The sequence below is a fragment of the Perca flavescens genome, chromosome 20 (genome assembly GCF_004354835.1).
Source record: "Perca flavescens isolate YP-PL-M2 chromosome 20, PFLA_1.0, whole genome shotgun sequence".
Classification (NCBI taxonomy): domain Eukaryota; kingdom Metazoa; phylum Chordata; class Actinopteri; order Perciformes; family Percidae; genus Perca; species Perca flavescens.
Genome location: NC_041350.1, coordinates 12,149,001 through 12,167,441, shown reverse-complemented (window position 1 = coordinate 12,167,441; position 18,441 = coordinate 12,149,001). Strand labels below are relative to the sequence as shown.

The window sequence follows — 18,441 nt, the reverse complement described above, 5'->3', positions numbered from 1 at the left end:
TGCTGCTCTACTGTTGCACTTAGTCCCACCTGTGGGTCAGATTGTTTTTGTACAGTGTTGTTTGATGAAGTTGTGCTTTTTGTACCAAGAAATAAATATGTTTTAGTCAATGTGCAATTCATGCTGTTTTGCTGTAATTAGGCTTAGAAAGATCAGACGCTGGTTTTTCAACTCAAGAATCATTTCAGTCGTTTAGAATTCAGATACCCACACTTCCACTATACTGTAGGTCACAGGTTACCCATGATGGGCCATGATCCATTGTACTTGGAGAATTAACAATCCTAATGACCTTATTGTGAACTAAATTATCTAAAACTTTAGAATCTCCAATATGGAAGATATGGTAAGTTAATAAATTGGGAAGGGTTGAACATGTCTTGAGTTTCACATTATTCCCTAAAGACGATTTTTTATCCAAAGTGCAGTTGCGGAAACTGATATTGATGCTTTAAACTGCATAAAGTAGACAATGTAGAAATTTGTTTATTCATCTATTTTATTTGTGTCAAACATGAAACTTGCTCCAACCAGATTTCTTAATGTCACCTACAATGGAGTCACAATTAAAGGCTACACATTAGTGAACAGCAAATAGGCCCGCTTACAAGATTGTACAAAATAAGATGATATGTTACATTTTTGATTACAAGTAAAGAGCTCATTTAAGCAGACTGTTAACAAATGTTTCAGCTTACTAAACACCAGCATTGATACAGTATGACGTGTAATCAAATTTTGTCCAAATTCATAGATATGGTTCTTTGGATCTAAATCTAAATGATTTGGCCCCACACATTTCATGATACTCTAATCTATTAGTCTTAAAAACATGTAAAAACATTTTTAAATGGAAATTGAGAAAAGAGAGTTGGGTGAATGTACTATTTGTATAATGAATAATATCTAATGAAATGTGCAAGTGTTGACTTTCACTTAACTCTGTAATTTAACAGGAACAGCAGGTCAGGGCTTATATGGACAACCTTTAGTGTTTTTTTTATTAGTTATGCTTCAGATTTATGCAAATCCAATAGTTGCACTGATGCACTAATAAATAGTAATCATTTATGAGCATACCGCCTTAGTTTAAATCACTTACATGCATGCAGATGTTGCATTAAAACTATTATCAGCACCTTTAAATTCACATAATCTGTTTGCTGTAGACACCAAACACTTGGGACACTGGGGAAGTTTGAATACATTTAACGCTGCTATTAGAAAAGGTCCAATAGAAACGTTCAGCCTGGAGCTGTCTGGTACAGTAGGTCAGTGGGCCATTAGCCTGTGAGAGCCAGCTTCATACTGTATAAGTCAAGAGGTAAGTGAGGAAGGGCCACCACATCCCAGCGGCAACAGGTCCTCATAACGCGTTCTAACAGTGCCCTCCAGTGGACACATCGAGGGGTTATCGGCGCCGTCGGTCATCGATGTCCACAGTTGAATTTTTCGCTCTTTGGTTCGATGTTCGCATTTAAATCGCGTTTTGTTCTCTTATTAAGATGTTTCCAGCAGCAAAATGCTGCTGAGAGGATTACACTTTATTCTAAGGATTCTGCAGTCTATTTGCCATTCCTTCTCCTCCGCGAGGAGCCGAGGACACACCAGGGCAGTGTGCTTGGTTGAGTTGTGCTAAAAGAAGCAACGCGTGGAGAAGAAGTTTACTGGACCCCGAACAAAAGGATTTGAGAGTTATTTGTCCGCTTACAAGGGTTTGTATCCACTTTATATTGCTCTCCAAATGAAATGTATCGCCTTCAATGTAGTGGGCGAAAAGTTAGGTTACTTAATATTAAGTGAACCCGTTTTCAAACTATTGGAGGCACACTTGATTCGAGTTTCTATGTAAAAGCTTTGATGGCGCGTTTAAGTCAATGGCGTTAGAACAAAATGATGTTAACGTTTTTATCACATTTGTTTTGGACCAACCGTTAGTTGTATTGTTCCGTCAGTATGTGATGGTTTTGACGCATTTCTCGTGTACAGTTTAATACTCTATATTCAGATGTATTTACAGCTATGTGTGTAACGTGGACATAAATGTGACCTCCACCTGTCTTATTTTAAACTTGATTTTAAAAATGAAAGTTGGTTCTGTTCAGAGCTGCAGTCACCGAATTATTTCTCAGCTGGATAACATTACATAACTGCATGACTTCATTCATCATCTGTGCGTTTGGGTGTGTGTGGGTGTGTGTCACCTCTACAGTGCCACTTTAGTCAGGGCTGAGTGAAGGAGCAACAAGCACCTGCAGGGCCCTATCAGTGGCCCAAACCCCATTACTGCAGTATGGGTAACTTTTCCAGCAAGGACGGCCATGGACCCTCAGGTAGGTCAACATACAAAAACACACACATTCACACACTAATGAGCTTGAACTGTATGTAGTAGAAGGAGGATGGTACAGTGGAGGGAAAAAAAAGAGAAATACAGGAAGAGTGAGGAGACTATGAAAGAGGGGTGGAATCTTGGCAGCCCTCCTGTGTGTTGCACAGTGAGTGGTCATTCTCCTCGCGTCCCTATTCGTTCTGGCCCTGCTGGGCCAGCTGTGATGAATCGGCAGAATTCCCCGGCTTAGCACAAGGGCAGCGGATTAATCATAGGAAGCCTAATGGTATCTGACACACACACACACACCTTAATGGACACACACTCACACTCTCATTCAGTAAATCTGCCATCCGTGCGCATGGTTGGACGAGCATATTAAAGCTTGGAATGAAGAAGTAAAAAGCAGGAGTGGCATGAGAAAGTTGTTAAACAATCCTGTCATTCTTTCCCAATGATTTGGCCTTACAGCAGGTGGTGTCTAACTATGTAAATGTTCGACTCCTGCTCTTACATCATTTGCTCACAGTGAGGCTTTTCTCCAAACAAGGAAAAGGAGAAAAGGAGACATGATGCCCAGTGGTTCCCATAGCTTCTAAAGTTATTATTGGTGGCATGTGTTAAGGAGCGCTGAGTCAAGGAAGTAAAAATCACTTATGTTATTGCTATTGTGTAGAGTTAACAAATGTGTGTGCGCCTGACTGCTGCAAATTGGTCTATGTATAGGAAACATTTGGTCCTGAATTTGGAGAATGAGTGTCACACAACATTGTGGATGAGCAGCTCAAGAGGAATGTCTGTATTAAAGCATTCATCTTCAGGGGCATGGCCTGGATGTTTTCTGGTCTGGTCACCTCCCTCAATGGTATTTTTTTTTTTTTTTTTTTTTTAGTGTCAACATGCTAGACTAGTGACCACTAAACTGTTTCCTTCATTCTGTCCATGATTCGGTTTCTTGGTCAGTTCTTTAAATCTGTCTCTCACAATTATTCATAACTTTAAAGCTAAGCTAACTTGGAAGCCAATCACAGTCCAGTATGCCACTTACATTTTAAGTGTGTTGTGGAAAGGTATCACGTCCGGTCCACATGCATTTTGAGTGGACATCAGTGAAGTACGAGGGAGAAAGAGTAGGTGTAATTTTACTGAGGCAATTGCACTTTTTTTCTAGAAAAACATACAATATATATATATTAGTTATTTTATTTGTTATTGTTATTGAACTCAATTGTTGCTCTTCTTTAGGGGCCCATGGGGATAGTTTCCACACTCCTCCTGCTTCTCCACAGAGTGATGGGCCTCCTTTAATACCCGATGTCCCCCAACTCTTACCCCCTACCATACCTCAACCTTCCCCTGCAGCCCCAGTTTCATCTCCACCTCCAGTTCCAGTCCTAACATCCAGTGGGAAGAAAGTACAGTCCAGCACTACCCCTTCCAGTCCCCCTTCTGAATGGAAGCCTCATCCACCAGTCAGTTCAAATAGCTCCACCATTGGCTCTGGAGTTAGCCCCGTGCACAACAAGCCACGAAGTATTGTGGGTAAAGAGCAAGCCGCTTTTGGGAGGAATGGGTGTCCCCCTACCTCCACCCCTCGGCCTCTGGTTTCCCAGCAGCAGGCTGTGGCCATCAGCCCTACAAAGAGCCCCTCTTCTTCGTGGAGTGCCTCACCTGTGGTGGTGGGGGGCAGCTCTTCTGGGCAGAACTGGAGGGAAAGGGACAGTGGTCTGAGTCGGTCTTTACTGCCCGCTCACGAGGCTGGGGGCAGCCTGGGTGAGGAGCTGCAGAAGCTGCTGGAGGAGTCTAGTACAACACTGGGTATCAATGCCGGTCTGGATGGGGCCACGAACACAGCAGGTAAGATGTAAACAAAATACTTCATATACTGCCGATAAATAATATTCAGGTCTGCAGAATTTTTATTTGAGCACAAAAGCTTGCCATTTCATTGTGGGACTAACATTTCTCTGTTTTAAGATGGGCAAAATACATTTCCTTGTCATTTTTGATGTTGTCTTCTGACATTTCTGTATCCTTCCCTCAGAGATACTGAGGCATCTACTGACAGAAGTGAAGAATTTGAAGAGTACTTTACAGGTGAGATGCTGATGTTGTTTTTTTAAATATTCTAGCCAGTTTCTTCTTCTCCAATTTTTGGCTGTGTTTTCAGCGTGATACTAATGGGAATTGACCAATCTCTAATCCCCCTCCCCAAACAGCGATTGTCCAATCTCTTAGCTTAGCAATTGTATGTAGGCCCGCTATGCTTGTCCAGTTTTGGATGTCTCTACCTTGAAGCAGTGTGCGTGGAGCTGTATTAAGATCTAAACTTTATATATAAACACTTTGGAATGTGGTGTCTTCTTTTCCAGCCATTCCAAAGCTAAAACTACAAGAGAAAAAGTGTAAGGCATGGATTAAACCGCAAAGGTTAGCGTGTCGGCTAGGTAGCTTACTACCACTACTACTATAATGTATGTAGCCACCAAGTGCTTATTTAAGACATCTTTTACAGGGTTCTCATTTTAAAACCAGTCAGCTGAAAACACTAAAGGGGTTTATATTATTACTATAATTTTCGAAGATGGTGTCTTGACAGACATAATAATGGTAACTAAGAGGAGCAGGGCTTTGTGAATAGTCAGTTAGGGACAATATTGACAGAGAAAATACCTCAGTCTTCTAGTGGATGTAGTTTTGATGTAGTAAGCTTGTCTTACATTTCCCACTAAAATGTACCTTCGGCTATCTTCTGTTTTCCAAACATGAAGAACACTTTTTTGCCAACACACTTGAAAGAGAACAGTGGATAAGTATAGAAATGTAAACAGGAAGTCACTCACTCCAATTATACATAAGTCAGAATAGTGCTTATGACCTTTCATCCAGGAGATAACACCAAACCCCCCCCCCCCCCCCCCTCCACACACACACACACACACACACTATCACAATAGGCCTTGGACTGGGCCCCGCTGGGAGCTGCAGCTTTGCTAATGGAGGTCTTCCTGTCCTCTGCTTCTCTTCAGAGGCCCAAAAGAGGAATATCTTTGAGATCTTCTTCTGCCAAAGTTTTTTTGTAGCTCATACTTGTAGATTTGATCAGAGATAGTTGCATATAGTTGTGGCTCCTTTTGAAATAAGAACATAAATCTTCAATTTTGGAGGACAGCTTTTGCCTGCATGGTTACATTTTATTTTTAATGAATAAGTAAAGCGTCCATCAAACACATTTATTTCTCTTCTTCAGACCGCAGCAGAAGATGCTTGTCCAGTAGGCCGGTTGACCAGCGGTTTTGGATTGACTAAACTATTAGGTTCCAAACCCAAAGTTAAAGATAAACCATGCACAATAAAAATGTAAATTCTGCAAACATTCTTCAGTCCTATTGCTTGGGTGTTCCATGCTCTTATGAGGATGGTGATATGCTGCGGTAATTTCCTGTCGTTCATTCCAATTCCTGACCCTCCCTTTATGAGGATTGTAGCTGGAGGCTCCCAGCTTCCTCTGGATCTGCCACAAATTATAACAACTGGAATATGGCCTACAGCATGCCTCCCTCAAACTCCATCTCTTTTCTCCTCTTTTCTTCCCCTTGTGACTGTCCTCACTTCTATTTTTTTGTTTTTAAATTTAGCCATGTATTAGAATCAGAATTATTTAAATTATTAAATTGCAACCAAGTGCTTATCTGACACACATGGCAATCATGTAGTATTCTACTCCACACATCCTTGTCACCTCTTTCTCTACTTGATATTCAATCCCTGCTCTCTCCTGTCGTTTCTTCCTCTCTCCTCCACCTTCCCACATCCCTGTAAAGGACCTGGACATGTAAGCCTTGCACAGGCCAGACAAACCTCAGAGAGTCTGTGGTATACCACTGAGAGGTAGCCATGTATTAGAAATTGGGGCAATTCAACACTGTGTTTACATGGGCCCTCACTAGGGCAATATAAGCCTGCAAAGCTCGACTCCATGAACCCTCTCAGTCTGTTCTGCTGTCCTGGGAGCCTTTTTTGTGGCAAAGCAGAGACCGGGAGTGTAGTGCGGAGGAGGGGGTTCACATTCGGCTGTTCAGGAGACAAAACTTGTTTGTCTTGTGCTGTGTGTGTGGGGGGGGGGCTGCAGCAGCTTGCAGATACTGACTGGCCATGTGTTTTTGTGTGTGTGCTCCACGTGAGACCGAAGACTCATGTACAGATGCATTGAAAGTCTTGGCTCGTGCAATTGGTTTTTTAGCTTTGTATGGAAGCCTCCCTCCTCCTTCCTTTGCTGTGCCTCTTTGCCTTTTGTTCCTTTCCTCATTCTTTCTCCATCAGAGAGCTGACCGCTCCTCCCTGAGCACAAGAACTCAAAACAATTACTCCCAACTTTTGCTGCATTGCTCCTCTCTATCTCATCCCTTACTTCCTCTCTCTCTGTCTTCTCCCCACCCTTGCTCTGCTCTATCTGGCTACCTCGCCTCCTAGTCTGCTCCTTCACTTCCACCCATCTTTTCCTCTGACCCCAAAGTTGCTAAAGCCTTTTTTCTTTAGTTCTGACCTCCTCGTTTTTAAAAAACCCTTTTTCCATGTAATTTAAGTAGCCATTATTCTTCCAGTCACATTCTGTCAGCTAAGCCTCTCCTCCACACTTTTTCATCTGTCTTCATCCCTGCACTCCGAAATGCTCCTATCTTTCTCTGTCTGTCCGCAGTCATAATGTATTTCCAACATACTGTAGTTAAGCTGAATTCTGAAACACATGATTACCCAATGTGCAGCAAACTAAGGTGTGTGTGTGTGTGTGTGTGTGTGTGTGTGTGTGTGTGTGTGTGTGTGTGTGTGTGTGTGTGTGTGTGTGTGTGTGTGTGTGTGTGTGTGTGTGTGTGTGTGTGTGTGTGTGTGTGTGTGTGTGTGTGTGTGTGTGTGTGTGTGTGTGTGTGTGTGTGTGTGTGTGATTTAGTCAATCTCAAAGCATTGCTTTGGAATCAGTTCCAGGTGAACGCTGCTGGAGATTTCCAGGAATGATCTCCAGGTTCCCTCTGCTCTCTTCTCATCGCTAGGCTGCTTCAGCAACCCAGACTGAAAAAAGCCCTTTATCTGGAGGTTCACGGAGGCTGTACACGTAGAATGAAGATTTAGTGTGTTTGGTATGAATGGAGGAGGGGGCCTGTGTGCATGTGGTGTTGAATTTGCAGGGCCGAGTAAATTGCAGTGACTTAAGACCCTTTTCTTTGATGTCTGTGGACATTTAAATATGCAACTTGTAGGCACTTCCAAGCTATTTTCAAGTGTCAGTTGGGGGGATTTTTCTCATTTTGTGTGTGTGTGTGACTGCTGTAGAGGGGATGAAATGACCCTTAATAGTAATGGTGTATTCAACCACTTCATTTGAATACACACCACAGGCTGTGGAGAGAGGAGCCATTACAGAGTTGGCATGTTTCCCCAAGTATGTATTCGAAAGACTGGGTGTGGAGGTGAATTAGGGACAGATGGTTGGAACACACACACACACACACACACACACACTGACAACAAAACAATCTCCAAGTGTGCTGGACCCTTTCCAGGAATTGTCAGGAAAGGGTATAGACAAGTGGGTGTGCGCTGGATTCCACATCTGGTCTTTCAGTAGGGCATTATGTCAGCTCTTGAGGGAATACGAGTGTGGGTCGTAAGACTGACAAGCCACACACTTATCTCAGTGTAAACTTAAGGAGGGCCCCTTCCGGTTTCCTTAAACAGACATGCTCCAGTTGGAGTGTCCACGTCCTGATAACAAATGCTCTGTAAAGACGAGATCAAGTCCAAGCGGGTGTTTTAGTATTACTAAATATAGAACTTCTCCAAACACAGACCACTATCCTACTTTTCATTTGACACATTTCCAGGGTGAATGTGCTCTAAAATACCCCTGAATGTGTAGATGTGTGAGAAAACTATGTGGTAAGGTAAAATAATAGGTGAGGTGTGTGTGTGTGCGAAAGATTTCAATATGTGTGTGTGTGTGTGTGCATTCAGTGTAATCGGGTCCAGCTGTGGTCTTGAGTCCCTGGTCAGATGAGAGAGAGATTTGGCTCAGATATTGCCTCCTCCTCCACATCTCCATTCATTCATCTAATTACTAACCTTCCCAAACCCCTCCACTCCTCAGCACTCCCTCACATCTTACTGGCTTGCATTGTTCTACAGTCAGTATTACATCTCCGCATGATTTTAACCTCTCTTATTTTCCTTCCTCTCTACTTTACCTTCTTTCTCATTCCCCCTCTCTCCTTTTTATGATGATGGTTGCATAACGTTTTTTAATGTCCCGTTATCATTTACCGTCTGGCTTCATTGGTTCTGGGGGCGTCTTTTGATGTCTGGGGCATAAAGAAAAGAAAATTGGAAACTTTTTCTACATCACTCATCCTCAAAGATGTGAAACTGATGCTGTGTATACATCTAACCATTATTAGCAACCTTGGCCTTGCTCCCAAAAATATTGCTTAGATCTGTTTTTTGTCCAAACTTGTAAAGGGTCCTATTTTCTAAAGATGTTTTTTTATATATATATATATATATATATATATATATATATATATATATATATATATATATATATATATATATATATATATATGAATGAATGAATGAATGAATGAATGAATGAGCGAGCAAAACCTTTTGGCTCACAATTCAGTTATGCCTCATTAGAGTTGACTTGCCAGCTCCAGTCCTCTCTGCTTGCTGATGCTTGCCACTCAGTTCAGTTTAACCTGTAGTCTCCTAATGAGGGCCAAATGGGTATTTGAGTGTTAATTTTTTGATTATAGTCATTTTCTGATGAGGGTCATTCCATTCTGGGTTTTAAAACACCAATTTTAATCCTTTTGTATTCAATTATTGTAAAAAATGTTCAGAACAATAATACTTGTCTGAGTGTAGCAGTGTGATTTGCCTGTTTGTACTGCGATGAAAACACAAGCTGCAGGTTTTATTGATATGGAACCAGACGTAAATTTAAATGAGAAAAGATGTCCAACAGAGCGTTTGTAATGGTTAATTTCTTTTCAGGCAGCCTTGTTGAAATGAAAGACAAAACAATCGGAAGACCATATGAGTTTATGTGTTAAGGCTAATTGTGTGCTTCCATCTACCTTATCTTTTAAAAACCACGAATACTAGTCTGTGGTCATACAAAGTGTTGTCAATCAGTTGGAATAACACTGTTCTTTACATCCACACCCATCCAGACGGAGCGTGGGGAATGGCTGCAGTTCCAGGCTGACCTACAGGTGGCGGTGTCAGTGGCGGACCGTTTGAGAGCCGAAGCAGAAGAAGAGCTGACTGTGCTCCGAACGGCGCACAAGGATGTGGAGAGGGAGCTGGCTGCTTCCCAGCAAAGTCAGAAGGAGACTGATATGCAACTGGAAACCCTGAGAGGGGAGTTAAAGGAGAGCAGGCAGAGACTGGCAACTCTCACCCAAGCTCCATGTCAGGAACCAGAGCGGTCCAATGGAGAACCAGCCAACAGCTCCGAAAGCAAAGAAGGGACCCACAGAGGCAGGGAGAGAGGGGTGTACAAGTTGGGGCGAGAAGGGCTGGAGAGTAGGAGTCAGAATGAATTGAGGAAGAATGTTGTCAGCGAGGAGGCCAAACTAGACTGTAAAGGCGTGGCTAAGCGTTACCTGAGAAATGTGACCAATGAGGATAGGAGTGGAGAGGAGGTGCGATCCAGCGAAACACGAAGGACAGTCACCACAGAGAGGTCAAGGTGAGAAACTGTTTCGCTTGTGTTCTTTGGGAATGGAGAACAACTAATAGTATTTCTGCAACTCATTACTAAAGCATAATTTTGTGTAGGGGGCACTTTAATGTGTTCAGACAGTCAGATATTTCAAAACCAAGCCAAAATCCTTTTTTGTCTTCCACATTCTTTGTCTCTGACATAGCAGTCACAAATGGATAACAATCACCAAATTTGGTCAGGATTGTGCTTTCTTTTCAATGTGTTGCCCTCAACCCACAGGCCTTCACATGGCCACTTGAAGACAGTTTCAACATCTTAATTTACAGCTGGAACCTTGCAGAACAGCTGTCCTGTAAAAATGCCACCCAAAGCGGTTGGTTTGGTGTATCAGGTTAACCTGACTCCGCCAGATGGATTGCTTTGCATTTGTTTGGCATATCCATTTGGGAACTTTCCGTTGGAGAACTTTTGGGAAGGGGTGAAAATACTGGTTAGCCGATTGAATAAACAAAACGGGGCCAAATCAACCAATCAGATCAAACTCTTGCCGAAACCAGTCGGGAGAAGAGCAAAAACATCTTTTCCCCCGAGAAAAGCCTCCAGTGCCGTTTTTCGCTCTTCTTTCAATGAAAGAAGCTGCCATGTTGTTTAGACTAACAGTCGCTTCGCGTTGCGTCACACCTAAACCCGCCTCAAAACCAACGCTGATTGGTCGGTCGTTTGGCGAACGGCTCCAAATTTTCTGTATCTCAAGATGCCAGACTGATCTGCGAGTGGAACACTGTAGCTCGCGAGAACAGGACGGTCTCACGAGGCTAGTATCAGGTATGTTCTCCTAACTATTGTTATTATCACTAATATTGCAGAAGCTTGTCCAGATTACCTGCTTCCTCAGGCTCCCTCACCATGCAGAATGGAACTTCCCAGCCCAATACTGCCTCAACAGTTGGACCTACAAACAAGGTGAGATACTTAATCTTTAGGAAAATCCTTCATTAGACCTTGGTTGTTTACCAGGAAATGCACACACACTTAATTCACAGTCCACTGTTCATGTAAGGATTCTGACTGAACTTTAATAATTAATCTTGTCTGTTTTTAAAGAATGTGGGGCAACTAAAAGGCCGAAGAAGTCTGGATTGGCAAGACAGCAGGTCAAGCACTGACAAAGGTGTGTGTGTCATAGTGTGTGTCATAGTGTGTTTGTGGTAAAGCTGTTTTTTCATTTAACCAATTTTATCCTAATATTGTTGAAGGTACCCTGTGGAGTTTTTTGTTCACTAGCAGCGCTATGGAGCAATGTTTTTACTAGTTGGTTGTTTGTATTGTACTGTACATGTGCATGAAGGCGCAAAAGAATGATAATTGATGGCACAACAGTGTGTAGCTATGTGCCAACAAAGGCAGTGAAGAAGAAGACTGCTAGCAAGTAAACATGAATGTAAACCATAAAGGATTTAATATATTAAAGAAACCAGCTTTACAATTTTTTTTTTTTTTTATGAGGAAGGAAATGCATTAATTCAACTCCAAGTGAATGCTAATGTTGTTGGCCATGTGTAAATGAGAAATTGTTTGCTACTTTGTACAGTGAATGTCAACGTAACGGCTTGTTCTGCTGCCACCTAGTGGAAAAAAGTCAATGGATGTTACTTTCAACATGTAAAAGTTAATGTTAGCATGTCAAGAGTGGTGTAGCTAAACCTTTCTTTCCAGCACTGCTTGGAGTGTTCATAATGACAGCGGGCTGCCGGGTAATGAATTATGGTTGCTTATCTTTACAGGAAAACGTGAGGAGTCTCTAAACAAGTACAACTCTGCTCTCACTGAGGTGCCTCTTTCCAAGTGAGTCTACACACACACACACACACACACACACACACACACTGACAAACCAGCCAAATTGCTACATCCTGTGTAAATCTAATTACTTGTTTTGACCCTGGTACATTTTTCTAAAGCTCGATATTTGGGCCAAAGCACCTTTTCTTACTCGTCTCACTGTGTTAATTAGGTTTTCCTTTCAATAACCAAGTCAACTATGTTACAAGATTTTTTTTTTTTATGATGCCCAACTGATAATTCCCGCAGTGTTCAAACCAAAAAATCTGAATCCTTGTATCTTGTTGTTGTCAGGTCCCAGGATGGTTTCAACCTGCTGCTGCGTCGCCATGGAGGCTCCAAGAGAAACTCTCTGCTGCGTTGGTGTCAGAGCCAAACACAAGGCTACGAGGTGATCCTGGGCATGATTTATTTGTACATTTACATGTTTTGTTTGCTTTTTCACAGCAACACGATCATTGTGTCCCAGAGGTTGTGGCAAATTCTGCTTGTTTAAAGTGAATAAGTGATGGCCGGATAGGAACTAAACCTAAAAGAAATAGCAAAATTTCAACTCTGACTGTCTGTTATGGTTACTTGTTCTAAGCTTCATTTTGTACAGTTTATTTTGAGGATTTTATACACATATGTGATTGTATGTAGGTAGGCGTTCATTCATAGCGATCAAAGCTGATTCTGAGAACCACTGAAAAAGTTGCCGGACTTTCCTACTGACTTGAAGAGATGCGTCATTGCTTTAATATTCATACTAAGTCAGAATTCCAGTTTTCCAACATCTCTTGAATGCATCATGATTTCTAAGGCAGACTTTTTTCACTGCGGACATATTTTGTCATGATAGGAAAAGAACAGGGGTCCGTTTCAGGAAGGAGGTTTAATAACCCTGATGTCTGAGTTGATTTACCCTGAGATGGGAAACTCTGAGTTTTCGGTTCCAAAACAGCTAATTCGAGTTGGTTCAATCGCCTTTAGAGTAGGTTCACTCACAGTTAAGCGTGTGCATCACCACTATAAAAAGGCAGCATGAATGGAGCCATGATACTACGATTCTCCATGGCAACAACCACAAACGAACTGGTCGGCGGAAATACTCATGCGCACATACAGCGAGTCTGAACATATATTTCGTTAAAAAAAGCAACACAGCGGCTGCTGTGAAAGAGAGAAAATTGCTGCTCAAGTCAATGTGTAAGCTCTAATATAGTGTATTAATTTCATATTTAATCACAGGTTACCTATAATATTACTGGTGAAAACTGGAATGGTAGTAGGCTACACCTGTAATTTCATTTATGTGCAATCCTGCGGGCAAAAAAAGTGAACTACTACTAATCCCATTCTGAGGTTGCAGCACCATCATTAACAGAATCAACACAATTATTTATTCCTTTTTAATGTCACTTACTGGTTTGTGTCCAGGGAACTCTACACAAACCTTTTAAAAGATGTTTCCGAGCAAGGCACACTTTTCTGGCGGCGCTTTGCTATACAGTGGCTTTACTAAAATGCTCCGCATCACCAATGTTGTAAAGAAAACTGCCGTTTGCAAAAAAAAACGTAATGCGACACAAAGAATCTGCTGGGATGTAAGAGCATGTCCACGATGGGTAATATAATGATATGAGGACGGATAAGGTTATGTAGGCTACATAACTGATAGACTGGGAAGAAAAATTATACCGCTCAAATAGGTAGGTATCTAGAAATCAAAATGCATCTATAGTCGGGGCCTCAATACCATCTGCCGACATATGTTTAACTCCCTGCGAAGTAATACAGCTTCATCAACTGGATCGTCGACTCAAGGAAATACCATGTTCGGAACAAAAACGTTTTATAGTCTGCCTAAGATAGTTAATAAACCAACCTTGTTTTTTTTTTATTCCTGGAGAAAACAAACTGAACTAAAATGCGCCTGATACAGATTGAATGAATGAATGAATGAATGAATGAATGAATGAGGAAATGAAAGAGCGCTCTGTCAGAGGGAGGAGACTGAGAGAAACTCAAGGTTTATTGAAGAAAACCTGCTCCCGACCAGGTAAGGTTCACAGACTCACTTACCATAGTAACTGACTCTGAAGTTAAGTTCCCTCTCTTTCTGAAACAGGCTGGAGTTACCCCCCTCTCTCTCTCCGGTTTAAATAACCTCCTTTTCTGAAACGGAAAACCCAGTTTCCCTCATCTCAGGGTTAACAAACTCAGTTTTCACCAAAGCTGCTTTCTCAAACGGACCCCTGGTGTTACTAATAATAATAATAGTAAGCTGTGACAGTGAGCAATATCAGGACCCTAAAACTGAAGCAGCTAAATGGAATTCAGCCATCATTAATTTTATTATTTACACCTGTGCTTTCCCTATTGTGACATGTCAAAATTTCTTCTGTGAAATAAGCCTGCTTCAAATAGTTACTTGCCACTGGAGTTTCAATTTAACTATTGCAGGTTAGCCCATTGGTTCTCTTGTGGTACCATAATCTTTCCTGTCTTTTGTTTCCCTACAGAATATCGACATCACCAACTTCAGCAGCAGTTGGGCCGACGGTCTCGCCTTCTGTGCTGTCTACCACACCTACCTCCCCTCACACATCCCTTACACCTCTCTCACTCCAGAGAACAAGGTGGGAACTGCTCCTCTGTACCTAATGGATGGGACCACGTTATTTAACAAGCTACCCAGGGATGTACAAAGAATTTCAGCCTTTGGCTGACAATAAAGTTGTATCGTATTTATGGTGTCCAACTTATCAATTCATTCTTTTCTTTGTAGCGGGAGAATCTGAATCTGGCATTCAAAACAGGAGAGACTGTTGGGATCGCTCAAACCCTGGTAAGCCTTGGTGTCTTTTATAAATAAAACAAATAATTTTACACACAAGTCTCATCTGACTTAGTCTCGCTTTGCCAGACCTTCCTTCACCAGCGCTGCGGAGGAGGGTCTGGCTAGTCCCAACAGCATTCAGGGATGGGAGAAAAACGTGCTCTGGTTTATTGGCATTTCTTTAAACCAATCACATTTGTCATGGGCGGCACTAAGCGCTGCACGGGGCCCCGGTGCAGCTGCAAAATAGCCTCGGGAAGGAACTTATTTAGGTGGAACGTGTACGTTCAAAAGTTAAGTTGTCCAACAGAAAACTCAAATTGGACAGATAGTCTAGCTAGCTGTCTGGATTTACCCTGCAGAGATCTAAGGAGCAGTTAACCATAGTCTTCATGAATCCAGAGTTTAGAATTCCAACACTAAGGAAGCGTTAGGTAACGGAAATCTGTCCGAAAATAAGGACATACGGCGGATTTTCCGGCGCTAACTGGGCAATCCCGAATTGGAAGGTCGAGGATATAGACTACATCTGACTTAATTGTGACAGACGCAAGGTTGATTTTTAACTTATGAACGTATTTGAACATCTTTGCTCCACAGACAGTAGAGGAGATGCTGAGAGCAGGAGGTCCTGACTGGCAAAGGGTCCTGAGCTACGTGGAGAGCATTTACCGTCACTTTGAGATGTGACGGCTGGAGGTACTGACAGACAATCCCAACATAGTGGATCCTAAAGGACACTTTAAAGAAAACAATATGAGTTGTGATGGATCCCTGAATACTATACTTTGCTTTTGCTGTGTGTCTGGAAAATGGATAAACTTCTGTTAGCAAAATTAAAGACATTCAAAGCTACAATTTTTTGACATCAAAATAAATTAAAAAGACTTAATGTCAACAATTTGCTCCTGTGGGTTTAAGTTCCTCCGCTTGGTTTTCTGTCATACGCTTCAGAAAATGTGCTCTGACCAGGTAGAGGCTACGGAAGTGACAAGGCGCAACGTATTACGTTTTTATTGGTTTGTTACCACTGTTGTATGCATTCTTATATTTCTCATATACTTATTCAGCTGACATTTGACATACACCAGTATGTGGTGTGAATAATTCAGACCTAGTGAAAGTAGATATCTTATCATCATAATCTGACCAAATGAGTAGGACAGGAAGAATAAACTAAACTACCGTTTGAATACATTTTTTACATATTAGAGCGTTTTAAAATACAGACTATTGTTGACCACCGTAGAAATAAAGAATAGCTAGATCTTTTTTTATAGCCTCCTTATTAAGGAAGGTAGAATTGCTGTAAATGTCTCCACACTGGTACTTCACTGGCTGAAACTCTATCACATCATGTACCTTCATCAAATCTGTAAGCAGGCCTTAAACTACACACGTTGTATATGCCAATCTGCCTATGTGTTTAGCCTTTTAACCTCGTCTGTGATGCTCTGCAAAGATTCTATTTTTTTCTGGACCTTTAAGCACTCTGTAAATATGCACTTTTGTCAGCACCTTTTTGCTGAATGAATGTAATAAGGTACAGTACAGATGTTGCACAACTGCTGCAGTCTTTATGTTTGTGTTTTCTCACAGAAAATGGTGACTGTGTGGTAATGATCAAAATCTATGAAGTGCCTCGTTATCCATGTTATCACAAGTGAGCCAGTGCTGTTTAGGCGCTCAGGGGTGTGCATTACAGGAGTGACTTGAAGCAAAAGCAAATACAAGCCCACACAGGCTTGCACATCCAGTTGCAACATCATCTCACTCTGTCAAACCTGCATCCTCATGGATGCAACACACACCCTCGTACTACACCAGTGCTGAGAAACTAAACAACTGTTTTTTGTTTCGACAAGTTTAAAGCTGAGTTTGTTGCCAAAGTCCGTATGTGCCAAATATTAGAAAATTACTCCTTGGTTGTGAAAATGGACCATTGTAATACATGTTTATATGTAACTAGTGTGGAAGAAAAAATGATACCAAAGAAATAAAATGTTAATATGGATCAACTAATATTGTGTGGGTATTATTATGTAACCCAGTGACCTCCCCAGTGAAGTACATTCTACATATGCTACATATGAAAAGGCTGAACACAGAGCAACTATTTATGGGCCTTCAGCCAAGTAAAGTATTCTCATCTCTTCCGGGTTCATCAACGTTCTCATTTGGGTTGAAAGAAGCTCAGCTTGAGTTAGCCTTGACTTTACTACCTCCTGCTGGTACAGACAAGTTAATACAGCCTTTCATTGTGCCTGTGTGCCTGAAATTTTAATTTACGGCTTGGAGGTTAAAACATGATCCCAAAATGTCATGTCATCTCCTCCGTGCTGCTATTTCTACTGCAAACTCTGTATGAAACCTCTTTTTGTGCCTCACCTGCATAACCGCAAAACAATCAATGATACAAACATGACTTCTCCTTTTTCACTTTACAACTAAGACCAGTAGTAGAAGCTGATATAGATAGGGACTGATTACCATTTTCTCCCAAGACAAAGTCTTAATAACACCCCACTGTTCTGTAACCACAAAGTAATTGAAATACACCTGTTTACCACAGCTGGACTGCGATAATATGGGTTTGTTTTCCAAGGATGCCATATAAAGTAGAAGAATGTTTACAAAAACAATGTAGATTCAAATAGCAGCCTCTTATTTTCAGATAACATACCAGGTATCAAACTCTCAGGTGGTTTTGTGTCACATATTACATGCAGGGTTGTGTTATTAATAACTGTGTTATTAAGGAAGGATTTTGTTCTCCGCATGGATACAGTAACACAAACGCCTCTCTCTCTCTCTCTGTGTGCTTTGGACAGGACTGTGTGGCGTGTGAACACCCCTCACACTCTACTTCTTCCTTTGTGTGTGACAAAGAACGTGTGATAATATGTGTATGCATCCTGGTGTGTGTGACTGTGTGTATGAGCATGTGAGTACGGCCCAAGTGGGCGTTGGTGGACGGACAGGAGGTATGGTTTTGTAACACGCAGGTCTAGGTCACCACGAAGCCGTCGCTGCCAGTTTGGTTTTCTGAGCCAGAGGTTGAACGTTTGGCAAAGCATGGGTGGGATCTGGACTCTGGTTGTGTGTGTGGGAGTTGTGTGTTCTGCTGTGCCTGGTTTGACTCAGGACTCCTCCAGGTAAGAGACGTGGTTTGTTAATAAAATATTACATGTCATTTAGCTGACGCTTTTATCCAAAGCGACTTACAATTAGTTTACATTAGTTAACACAGTTACATATCAGAGGTCACACACCTCTGGAGCAACTAGGGGTTAAGTGTCTTGCTCAGGGACACATTGGTTGATGTATCGCAGTGGAAATCGAACCCGGGTCTGCCACCCCAAAGACAAGTGAAATATGCACTGCGCCAATCAATAACAAGCCATTTTTTCACTTTCTACTAGGACATTGTTTCTGATCTCAGGTCCAGAGGTATTGCATGCTGGGACACCCACTCTGCTGGCTGTCACCGTCCTTGCTGACTTCCCTGGCAGGGTAATGGCTGAGGTGGCATATGGCAAAACCAAAATAGCCCAAACAGAGGACTTCCAAGGAGGTGACACTGCAGTTGTTTAGGGTTGATTTGCATAGTTATGTTTTTACTTTTTAGAGGGCTAAAGTATAATTCTGTTTTTAAGGTTTGACCAAGGTCCTCACACTCTCTCCTGTGAGTATGAATTTGGTTTATTTCTCACCGTGAAAAAA

At 41.8% G+C, this 18,441-nt stretch overlaps 1 protein-coding gene across 1 annotated transcript; it reads left to right on the top strand.

Moving 5' to 3' along the window:
• Positions 1–1,311: 1,311 nt before the first annotated feature.
• On the top strand, positions 1,312–16,740 carry si:ch211-195o20.7 (cytospin-A). The gene is made up of 12 exons (XM_028566447.1): positions 1,312–1,715; positions 2,213–2,333; positions 3,578–4,189; positions 4,377–4,429; positions 9,559–10,079; positions 10,922–11,018; positions 11,160–11,226; positions 11,840–11,900; positions 12,192–12,288; positions 14,402–14,518; positions 14,668–14,727; positions 15,319–16,740. Exons 2-12 carry the CDS (start codon positions 2,294–2,296, stop codon positions 15,406–15,408), a joined length of 1,815 nt encoding a protein of 604 aa, XP_028422248.1. The 5' UTR covers positions 1,312–1,715; positions 2,213–2,293; the 3' UTR covers positions 15,409–16,740.
• Positions 16,741–18,441: the final 1,701 nt, after the last annotated feature.